General features: G+C 41.6%; 1 protein-coding gene across 4 annotated transcripts in view; it reads right to left on the bottom strand.

Moving 5' to 3' along the window:
• Positions 1 to 12,557, bottom strand: part of cdk14 (cyclin dependent kinase 14) — a 599,160-nt gene that overhangs the window by 192,428 nt on the left and 394,175 nt on the right. For all 4 annotated transcript variants that reach the window (XM_059972264.1, XM_059972266.1, XM_059972267.1 and 1 more), the window contains one exon: positions 3,246 to 3,294. In XM_059972264.1, coding sequence (XP_059828247.1) covers positions 3,246 to 3,294 — 49 coding nt within the window. The remainder of the gene's footprint in view (positions 1 to 3,245; positions 3,295 to 12,557) is intronic.

Raw genomic sequence — 12,557 nt, 5'->3', positions numbered from 1 at the left:
TATGGCAGTCATGGGGAACTCGTAAAGTGTGAAGAGCCAGAGAAGCCTGGGCAGAAGGCCATATTGGTACAGCCAGGTCTTGAATTTACTTCAAGTCCAGATTTGTTGATCTTCTTCAGCCATTCTTCTGTCTGCTTCACAGCATTGGTGACATTGGTCCCATCTGTCAGTGACGCATTAAACCACTTCCCCGAGAATTTTATGGGGTTATCTTCGATGGAAGGGATGACCTCACCCTGAACTTGGAGGTTAAATTTGCTAGTTACTTTGCCCTTTCTGATCACTATACACCTGAACTTCTTGGCCTTGAAGGACATCCTCGCCCAAGTGGCTACATTGTCCAGGGTTTCCAATACCCATCTTGCTTGAACATGTGACACAGTTGTTATAGTGATGTCATCCATGAACCCTCGTAGAGCCAACTGGATAATGCCTGACTCCAGCAGTGGATTGCGGGTTACGTCCGCTGCTGATATTAGGAGGTTCATTCCCATAATAAATAGGGTGGGGGAGATGGTGCACCCTGTTGGAATCCCCTTCTGGAGGTCCGGCCAACCAGTGAAATGGGCTGATGTAAATCTGAGTTTGAATCGCCCTAGGTAGCTGGTGATCATGTCTCGAATAGCCACTGGGATGTAGTAGTGGTCAAGTCCTTCTAGGATGAGGTCATGTGGAACAGACCCGTAGGCGTTCGCGAGGTCTAACCAGACAACTGTTAGGTCACCTTTTTTCTGCTTTGCCTCACAGATCAAATGACTAATCACTGAGGTGTGTTTCAGACACCCCAAAAAGCCTGGAATGCTGCCTTTCTGGATCGATGTGTTGATATAGCAGTTCTGCATCATGTAAGAAGTCAGCCTTCTTGCAAGCACAGAAAGCACAGCCTTCTTATACACCTTATAAGGTATGCCACTTGGGCCCGGGGCAGTTGATGCTTTCGCTTTCCGGATGATGTCCTGGATTTCCTGCCATGTTGGCTCCTTCACATTCAGCTCAATTGATGGTTTTCCCGGTCTACACACAGCCCGATTGGTTCCTAGTCCCTGCCCCTCTGTGGGTTGCTGTGTGCCCCGCACAGGAACTCCTCTACCTCTGGCTTTGAGCTGGATAGTATACTGGATTTTTCTTGGCCGAGAAGAGTGCTGGTGAAGCTGAATGGATCTCTCACCTTTTCTCTTTCTTCCTTCTTTGCTGTCGAAGATGTTCCGCCCTCCGGAGTTTGCACAGCTGTTCCCACAACATGCTGGTTAAGTCTTTGATACCTTTTTCGGCCGGTGAGCTGGTTTTAAACCTCTTGTTCAGCGTCTTTAATTCGCCTCTCAAGCGACGAGCCTCCCTTTCCCTCCTATTCAGTTGCCGCAGAAACTCGGGCTGACTTCTCTGCTCCAGTGGGCCAAATCGTTCCTTAGCTGGATTGTATGCTATGGCTGTGAGTGAGTCAATCTTTCTGTGTACTGGGCCTGGTAAGGCAACTTCCAGGATGCCGTCTGGATCACCATTGAACTGCATCCAGGCGACTTTGTCTGCCAATCTAGGCCATTTGATCCTGTCTCTCCTTGACGAATGGATTGGGGTAGCTGAGAGCAAACTCACTTGGTGTGTCGTTTGGTGCTGAGGCGACTCAAGTGCGGAGAGATCTTCAGCTCTGCGGGGTGCTTCCTGGCCGACATTCTCCTTCATCTCACCAGATAACAAGTCCGTGCACTGCACTTAGGTCACCATTGATCCACATCTAGACCTGCTCTGCTGCATCTTGAGCCCCCTGATGCTTTTGCAGACTTTCCCGCAATGACACCTTACCGTGAATTCCTCTCCAGTCAGTGTTGTTTGCTTTAGCTTCCTCATTGTCATGTTTCCTGTCCTGGCTTTTGCCGGTATGACCGCCCTGTTGAGTCTCTTATCCTCCCCCCCCCCTTGGAAGACTCTGGGGGTTATTGCTCTTCGTGTTCGATCGTAACTTGAGTGGTTCCCTCTTGCGAGTGCTGCCCATAAGGTTGCTAGCCTTGTGAGCCCACGCCAGTCTTTCCTGGAGGTCAGCTGTCTCTCCAGCGTCACCGACTTTCCTCGGTTGCCATCCAGTAAGCCACTGGTTAAAAACCAGAGATTACTTGTTACATACACCTGTTAGGGTGCATCCTCCAGATACCTTATGAGGTAACCGTAGCCTTCAGCCAGGAGCAGATGTCATCAGGTGGTTTCTGAGTTGTCTCTTTGTCTCTAAGTTGCAGAGACAAATACATACATACATACATACACACACACACACAGACACATACACACACACACAGAGTGATTTTTTTGAAGCATAAACAATATTTCTTCCTTTGGGAAATATACATTTTAATTTTTCTTGCAAACATTGATTTTTTAAAAATTAACATTAACTTATAAATTATTAATCCTCTTCTGCAAGAGTAAAGAGTAAAGCTCTTCTTTGAGAGACTTATTCTTTAATTTCACAGAAGAAAAATACAAGCATGTTGTGTTATGTCCTTTTTGCACAATGGGTTAAACGACCTTCCTCCAGATTGTTACATAGCACACCCAGACCATGTCCTTTCTTCAGATAAAGCTATGTTACACTTCTAAGAAAAAGTTTTGCCAATTGATATAAATCCAAATGGCATATCATAAAGAATACTAGAATTCAAACTAATTAGTTCAAAAGGCAAGATGCAAGTCCAATTTAAATCCAGTGCTACTACAAAAATTTGGTTATACATCAAAAGTTGCCCTTCTCTTCCAACCATATCAGAGACTTTGTTCCTACATTAATAAATACGTTGTCAGTTACTCAGTCATCAATATAAATTTTTTTGCAAATCTGTTTAATGAAGCAAAATGAAAACGTGAACCATACTGCAATTAGAAAAAAAGTTATATGCTTTAACACTGTACAAGAAATGGAGTGTCACTGACAAGTATTCCTGTATTATCTCTGAAACCAATGTGTGATTGTATAAATAAGAATACCTGAATTTAAATGTATATGCTTAAAGTTTCAGGCTGCTGCAGAAATTGCCATTTACACTTATTAAAGTTGTTCTGCTAAACTGAAACAGTATGTACATAATAGAGGAGCTTAGTTTTAATTCACAATTATACAGATATACTCTATACCCATTGTGCTAACTTGAACTTAAAAAGGAATGCAATAGGAAATTGTTTCCATAGATGAATATAGACATAGATATACACATATAAAACTATCATCGTAAAGAACTATCATCGACAAAAAGACTTACTTATTCCACGCTTGCCTAAGTTTTTTAGAACTGTACTGTGTGAAGCGATCTGGAATAAACAGAAATACAATGAATGTTTCCATGTTATTTTCTAATTAATCATTGTACTAGTCTCTTAAATAATAAACAGCATATAGAATATTTAAGCAGACAAATAAGAAGCTTTTATCAGGACAAATAATCATTTACAAAGTATGTTAAGCTTTATATGTTTAAATATCTAAATTAGATTCAAGTCCAACACCAGAGACTACAGCACATAAACCTGGATGTACTCCTGTGCAATAAGGGAGTCCTACACCATTAGAAATGTGATTTTTCAGATGAGGTATTGTACTGAAGCATTTCTGCCCTCTTTTGCGGACTTATATCAAACAAAGAGTAGAAAGATTTGCTGTATATTGGATATTTCTTATTCCTCAAAGAATGAGTGTACAGGCCATTATCATGTTGTTATTCAGTAAATCATGTTGTATTGATATTTATGGGACCTTAATATATGCAAATTGACTGCTAAATTTTCTATTTTAAGACTTTCATCATAGTTCTGAGGCCATTGCAAATGTTACATAAATGCATTTTTTAATATAATAAGGTATTTTACTAATACAATCACCATATGTAATGAGAAACCACTAGAAGTGAAACATGAGACAGATTTACCCTTAGATCTGCAGGTGTTTAATTCATTCCTTTTAATTATCTGACTTGATTATTATCATTTGCTACTCTCTATGCAAATCTGATTAATTTATCCTGCACAATTCACCAGAGCCAGATGCAGCTGAATCTTTATCAGAACATAGTTCATTCCAGGTATCAGTTAAAAAAATTTATATGCATTTATTTTCTCACTAACTTTTATTATTCCAAAGTTGTTTTTTTTTTTGTTTGCAGAATGCTGTTTTGTGTTCAATGCAAGATGTTAATGCTCTGTTAATAATTTTATGAAGGCTCTAATTTATGATGATCTATCATGCAGTCTCTGCCTCTGATATTATTCAGCCCTGGATTAAAATGCAAATATGTATGACTGCACAGGCTGGAGTAGAAATCTTAGGAAGCTGAATAAAGGAACAAAACCATTTGTTGGACCCAAAACAAAAGAACCCAGAAAATACCAGGAAGCACAGCTAAACTTGTTTAGGCAACACTTTGAATATCATGTACAGCTTTGGTCACCATGCTACTGGAAGAATGTGATTCAGCTAGAAATGGTGCAAAAGAGATTCACAAGAGTGCTGCATTATAAACAGAGACTGAATATTCCTGATGAAGGGTCTTGGCTCAAGATATCTACTATTTACTCCCCTGAATAGATGCTGCCTAACTTGCTGAGTTCCTCCAGCATACGTTGCTCAAGATTTCTAGCATCTGCAGAATCTCTTTGGATAGGCTGAGTCTGTTTGATTTTCCTGGCGTGGAGTAGACTGTGGAGTGACACTATAAATTTATTTATAATATGAGAGGCATCGATAGGGTAGATAATCAGGGTCATTTTTCAAATTGTAGGATCATCTAAAACCACAGGTTTAAAGTGAGAGGGAAGAGCTTTAAAGAGGAGCTACTGTGTAATTTTTCACCAGTAGTTAGCATCTGCAATGGGGTAACTAGAGGAGGTGCTGGAGGCAGGAACAGTTCCGTCATCACAGGCATCTGGACAGGTACCTGAATATGCTAGGAATAGATAGATGAAATTAATGCAGACCAGTTTGATGGGCATAGATAACTATAATGGTCAGCAGGCAGAAGGGCCTGTTTCTGTGCTGTATTGTTCTATACGTCTGTTAAATGGCCACTGGCTATGGGCTTGCCTAGTTTGTCTAGTCCTTACTTGTAGGGCAGCCGGCTCAGTCTGGGTATTAATCCAGTAGGTTTCCCTGAACTGTTTCCAAAGCATCAAAACTCTTAATTAAGGACACTGTAAATTAACAATGTAGATAGAATGCATGAATTTTAAAAATCGGCAGATACTGGAAGTCTAATGAGTATTCCAGATGTGCTGTCACCAATGCTTTATATAATCAAAGAATAGCATTCTCTCACAGTGAAATACAATATTCTATTATCTATCCTAAATATTAATTTACCTTCCTGCTCATCATTTACAAAGTCTGGCTAAAATACCCAGATCTTCCTGCATTTCAGAGTGCTACAATTTGTCATTAATTGGATAATATACCTTATTATTTTCCCTGCCAAAATCAGAAACTTCATGTTTTCCCTGCCAAAATCAGAAACTTCATGTTTTCTAACAATATACTTGATTGGTTGGATCTTTGCTTCCTCATTTAACCTGTCTCTCTATAGCCTCCACATGGTCTTTAATCCACTACACATTTATGTGTCATGAGCAAATTTAGCAACCAGACTTGGATGCCTTCATCGTAACATTTATATAAATTGCAAAACATTGAAACTCCAGCACTGATCCCTATGATGCACGTACGTCATCATATATTGATGCAATATATGCCACTGTAGACCTGAAATTGCAGTAGCATTCAGAAACATTTTGTGTGACTAAACTAGTATTCACCTTTCTGTGGTGTGATAATTGCTTGTAAAACCAATCATTTATTTTCCTCCCTCAATGTCACTGTAAGGTGCATTCCTGAATTGCTACAGTTCATGTAGTAAAGGATTTGTTGTAGGGTGTGGAGCGCCTAGACAGAACAATGATAAAGGAGCAGCGACACCTCCCCAGGTCAGGATGGTGTGTGACTTAAGAGGAGAACCTGAAAATAGTGGGGTTCCCATGCATCCGCTGCACCTCAATGAAGGTAGAGATTGCTGATTTGGGAGGTGCCATTGGGGTAATCAGTAGTTCCTTCTGTGGATTTCACAAGCCACGATGTGTCATTGGTGGAGAGAATGAATATTTAGGATGGTGAACAAAGTTCTAATCATGCAGGCTGCTCTGCTAAAAACATGAATTTTCTTGATTGAGCCCAATATTGAAAATATTTATTTGAGCTTTATTTTAAATTCTCATTGTAGCAATGGAGGAGGATGTTGGAATGGGAATGGGAGGTTGAAATTAAATGGGTGCTTTTTGCAGTGGACGAAGCATAGGTACTCAGTGAAGCAGTCTTTCCAATCTGTTAGTTTTCACCAATGTAGAGGAGGCTGCACTGGGAGCACCTGATACAATAAATGACCTTGACAGACACTGCTGACCTGGGAGAACAGTTTAGGGCTCTGAATGCTGGTGAGGGAGGAGGTGTTGGGGTAGGTACAGCACTTGATGCACTTGCAGGGATAAGTGCCAGGAGGGAGATCAGTGGAGAGGGACGATGTAGAGGGCAATCCCTGTGGAAAGAAGAGGTTGCCGGGGGGGGGGGGGAGGGGGGTGGAAGGTGTGCTTAGTTATAAGGTCCCATTGAAGGTGGCAAAAGTTACCAAGTATGATGTGCTGGACGTAATGTATGGATCTATTTATTTTAAAGCAATAACCATCCCCGCCCCTTAGCACTACGATTGTCTATGCATGCGCATTGTTCTCTCTGTCACACACACTGCAATGTGAAAACATGAGTTAAATAAGTACTTGATTTCATTTAATATATGTGTAGTTATGCACAGACATAATAAATTGGCGACAGGTACGAACCTGAATGTCTGAAAATATCACGAATTGCACCGACAGTTACGGCCCGATTACAGGACAAAAAGCACAAGAAGGCTGTCATAGATGCTAACAAACCCATGAGTAAAGTGCATATTAACTGTGAAAGATGTGCTGAATTTAAAGAGAAAATAACGTGCTGATGGCTTCAGTGGGAAAGTTGATGAATTTGATGGTGCTAATGAAGGCTGGGAGTCGTATATCCAGTGGGTTGAACTGTACTGTAACTCGAACAACATGGAGGAACAAGAGAAAGCCCATACATTTTAAGGTTAATGGGCCCAAGAACATACAGCCTCTTATGCAATTTAGTAATCCCCACAAAGCCAGCAAGCATGAGGTTCAATGAAATGTTTACAATTTTACAAAATCACATGAGCCCGAAACTGCTGATGATAGCTGTGAGATTTGGATTTTACAAAGGATCCAGTCAAAAGATGAACAACTTCATTGTTGACTTCATTGCAGAGGTGCACAAACTCGCCTAGAAATGTGACTTCAGAAATGGAATTTCTGATGCATTAACGAGCAGGCTTGTTTGTGACATGTATAGTCAAAGCACCCAAGAGGCTACTGTTTGAAAGAGACCGAACTTTAGAATGAGCACCAACCATTGCAATATAGTTAGAGACTGCAGCAGAGCTACAGAAAAGGTTAGAACATGAAATACACAAAATGTCCCTGAATGGTGCAAAAGGCCATAGATGTTATTGATGTGGCAAATCCTATCATGATGCAAATGACTGTTGGTATAAGGAAAAAGTTTGCAGGAAGTGTCACAGACAGGGTCACATGGGAGAATGTGCAAGGCAGACAGAAAGCACAACTGAGTGAAAAGTCTCGAAGACAACTAAGCATTGCATAAAGTTACTGAATGTAAACCAGAATCAGACAACATAGAATCTGACAAAGATGAGCTGTCATGCCTAAAAATCGCAATATAATATAAATTGCAATAGATTTGTCTGGTTGCATATACGATACGGTCTTTTAAGAGGCTCTTGGATAGGTATGTGGAAAATTAGAGGGCTATGGGTAACCCTAGGTAATTTCTCAAGTAAGTACATGTTCAGCACAGCATTGAGGGCTGAAGGGCCTGTATTGTGCTGTAGGTTTTCTATGTTTCTGAAACTGAAAATGAAGCTGAATACATGGTCAGCTTTGTCTAATTCCAGAGACTGACTACATCGGACTGTTTTCTACACTACCAGTAGAGAAGACCTCAGTGATGCTAAAGACCTACTCAGTTGAAAAAGTGTCTCCTAAAGGCAAATTAAAAGTATATGTGCATTTGGAGACCAAACACAACAGTTAGAGCTTTCTGTATTGAAAAGTGGAGGGTCAGCACTTTTCGGATGTGAATGGTTGAGAAAAATCCAAATAGACTGGCACTCAATCAAAGCTCTCAGTGTGACATCAACAGGCAACAACAGTCCAAATGGTAACACTAACCAGAGACTGGCACATCTGCTTAATGCTAAATGAGAAGGAAATTGGTAAACTCAGACATGAAGGCTAGAATTGAACAGGATGAAACAGCAACACCAAGATTCCATAAAGCACGTCCAGTGCCTTACGCACTACATCCTAAAGTGATGCTGAACTGCAGAGCTTGGAGACATCTGAAATTCACTCCAAAGTTGAGTGGAGCGACTAGGCCACACCCATTGTCCAGGTGATCAAGGGAAGCTCAGAGCTGTAAGCATGCGTGGGGATGTCAAGGTGAGCATCAACCTGATGCTATGTACTATGCAGTATCCCGCCACGAATAGAAGACATTACTGCATCTTTGGCAGATGGGAAGAGGTTTTCAAAGATTGACTTGTGACAAACCTATCTGCAAAAGGAGTCAAGCAGGAATCAACACCCACAGGAGTATAATCGTCTCGTCTTTGGCATCGCATCAGCTCCAGCAAATTGGCAAAGAGCAATGGACCAAATGTTCTAAGATATCCCAGGAACACAAATGTTACCTTGATGACATCATCGTGACTGGCAAAAATGATGAAGAGTACCTCCTGACCTTTGGTAAAGTACTTACTGGGCTGAACGAGTATGGTCTGCTTGCAAAGAGAGAGAAATGCGGGTTTTTCAAGAATGAAATCTCATATTGTGGATATGTTATTGATAAGCATAGCTTACATAAATCACAAGAGAATACTGAAGTTATGCTACAGGCACCCAAAACTGGAAAATGTGCCTTGTAAACTGCCACCAGTGGTTTCTCCCAAATACTGCTGCAGTGAATGCATTGTCACAGACAGGAGCAAAGTGGGAATGGTCAGAAAGATGTGAAAAAAATTCAAGGAAACAAAGAGACTAATAACATCCTGTGAACTGCTCACCCATTATGACCCATCCCTGATGCATCTATCCCCTTAAGGCATTGGAGCTATTTTGTCACACATTATGAAAGATGGATCCAAATGCCCGATTGCGCTTGCCTCAAGTTCACTGACGAGTGCAAAATGCTACTATGCACAGATCAACTGAGAGGCCCTTGGTCTAGAATGGGAATAAAGAAACTCCTTCAACACCTCTATGGACAAAAGTTTATGCTAGTGACAGACCACCAGCCCCTTGTGTCCATTTTCAATCCCAGGAAGGGAATTTCAGTGACGACTGCTACCCTGTTACAACGTTGGGCACTAGTCCTAGGAGCCCACTCTTACGACATAGAGTTCAAGTGTACCAAACAACACAGCAACACTGATGGTTTGTCACGTCTTCCACTTCTGGCAACTGAAGAAGAAAAGTCTTCATACTGTGACCCAGCAGAAGTGTTCCACACCGCATTGGTGGACCAGTTGCCAGTAACAAATTCCAAAATACAAAGAGAAACAAGGAATGACTGGACATTGTCAAAAGTCTAAGAAATCACCATGCAAGGATTACCAGATCCTGGTAACCCTATGTCTCGCTGAGAACTCTGGAAATGAGACCAACTGTTGGTATGTCAAAGAATGCTGATGTGTGCATCTTATGTTGCGGTTCCCTCTAAACTGTGGACCAGAGTGCAAGGAAACCTGCACGAAGGACAGCTGGGTACAGCCGAAGCTACGTGTGGTGGCCAGAAATAGATAAACAGATTGAAGAATTGGCCAAAAGCTGTTCGGGATGCTGAAAATTTCAAAATTCACCCCCAGAGGCACCGTTACACCTGTGGGAGTGCCAATCATCACCATGACAAAGAGTACAGATTGGCTTTGTTGGGCCATTTGTGCAATCCATGTTGCTGATTGCTGTGGATGCTCATTCAAAGTGATAACGGATCATAAGTAAGAAAAATTCCAACTGTTTATGAAGAATAATGGCATCAGACATTTCAAGTCGGCTCCTCATCATCCAGCAACAAATGGGTTAGCTGAAAGTTTTATCCAAACCTTCAAGAAGTCCAAACCATGGTCAGCACAACATTGTGGGTCGAAGGGCCTGTAATGTGCTGTAAATTTCTATCTTCTAAGTCCATTAACACGATGGACAAGAAGGACATTTCCTTACAGCACAAGGCGAACAGCTTCCTTTTTTTGTATCGGAGTTCTATTCATTTGACAACAAATGAGCAGGATCCTGCAATGCTGTTCATAAACAGGAATCTGAGATCTTGCATAGACCTCCTGAAACCAGATAAATGGAAGGAAGTGCAGAATAAATAGTTCAGCCAGTTGCCAAGTGAAGCAGCAGGGAGTTTCAAGATTGGACAGGAAGACCTAGTGCGTGATTACCGAGAAGTGGACATCCAGTTGGATAGCTGCAGAACGGTACCACTGATGTTGGTGATCAGACATGGAAACATCATGTGGACCAGATACTCGATACTCAACTGAAGAACACACCTGAGTTGACTGCATCCAACAAGAAGGACGCATTACAGTTACCAGATTATCTCTTAGTGATGATGTCTCTGATAGCAATGTGACACTGGAAACTGAGAATGTTGTCTTAGACAAGACACCTACCAAACCTGATGCCTCTCCACAGGTCCGGAGGCACTATCCTGAAAGAAACAGAGCACCACCCAAAAGACTGAGCCTTCAGAACTGTGAAGTTGCTATGGACTGTTATTGTGAAAGCTTGTTCATTTGGAATATGGGTTTATGAAAGGGAAATTGAATATTTTGTACATATACAGTTTTATGATGCATAAATCTAAAGGGGACGGAAGTGTAATGTATGGATCTATTTCTTTTAGAGAAATGTGCCCCCCCCCCCCAGCACTACATATTGATCTGTTGTTTGTGCGTGGGCATTCACCCCTCTCTCTCTCTCTCGCTGCAATGTGAATACACCAGTTAAAGCCGTCGCCCACGAGCATGCTTTTATTTAATTCATATGCAGTTGTGCACAGACACACCACTGGATACAGAGGCTATGGGGTGATAGGTAAGGGCAAGATGAACCCTATCCATTTTATGATGTTGGGAGGATGTGGTGAGGGTAGATGTGCATGCATGACTTTCCCAGGAGGGATTTTGAGTTAAGATTAAAGAAATTGACTTTGTCACACGTATAATGAAACATACAGTGAAATGCATTGTTTGTGTCAAATCAAATCATCAAGGATGTGCTGGCCAGCTTGCAAATGTCACCATGATTCCAGTGCCAAGATCTCAAACACATAACTCATCTGTAGAATATGGGAGGAAATTGGGGCATCCAGAGGATACACATGCCGTCACCGGGAGAACCTTCACACGTTTACAGACCGCAGTGGGAATCAAACCCTGATCTTACTGCTGGCATTGTTATGCTAACCACTATGCCACTGTGCTGCCCAAGTATAAAAGTAGAAAAGTCACGTTGCAGTTGTCTAAAACTTTAATTTGCTCACATTTAGTACACTGCATACAGTTGTGCTTGCTGAATTATATGAAAGATGAGGCTTTGGAGGGTGCACAAAAGTTATTCACCAGGATGGGGCCTAGAATAGAGAGCATTCGCTATTTACTGCATGTAGCGAAACTGGGCAAGATTAGATTGTTCCTCTGGAACACTGGAAGTTGAGGAGTGACCTGATGTAAGACCTAAAGACGAGAGGCATAGAATTTCCCTCCCAGGATCAAAATGTCAAATGCCAGAGAGCAGCGCTTCAGGGTGAGATGAGGAAAGCTGAGGGGAAATTTATGAGGCATGTTTTGTTTTAACACAGTTGTGGTTGACCGGAGAGGCTGTGAAAGCAGATATGATATCAATGTTTAAGAAGCACATGAACAAACAGGGAATGGAATGATAAAGATCCTGTGCAGGCAGATGGGACTAGTTTAAATTTTCCAACACGGTGGACAGATACATTGTGTCTGAGGCTTGTTCCTGTGCTTTACTGTTCTTTGTTGTAAGCATTTGAGGTGCCTCTGTTCACCAGGTAGATATCAGAGAATACAATTGTAATGCACAAGTGGTAGCAAATCGGACATTGAGTTCAGAGGTGGTGTTAGTAAACCTGCTTAAAACTCAACAGCAGTGATCGTCTTTCAGAAGCATCTGTACTTCATTTGGTTGTGTGGTGTCTGTCAGTTTTGATTACAAACTTTTACTCGCCCTCTGCAGTGCACAATAACACTTCTAGTAAGAACACAAATAACCCATCTCCTTATTTTAGCCTCTGTGATTTGCAAACACCCTGCCCAAGGCTAACTCTGGTTAATTTGCCCCATAGCTCTGCTCTTTTTACTGGAGATGGCCAT

The sequence above is a fragment of the Hypanus sabinus genome, chromosome 6, assembly GCF_030144855.1.
Source record: "Hypanus sabinus isolate sHypSab1 chromosome 6, sHypSab1.hap1, whole genome shotgun sequence".
In the NCBI taxonomy this organism is placed as follows: Eukaryota; Metazoa; Chordata; class Chondrichthyes; order Myliobatiformes; family Dasyatidae; genus Hypanus; species Hypanus sabinus.
Note: the sequence above shows the minus strand (reverse complement) of the source record. Positions and strands in the feature narration are given on the sequence as shown.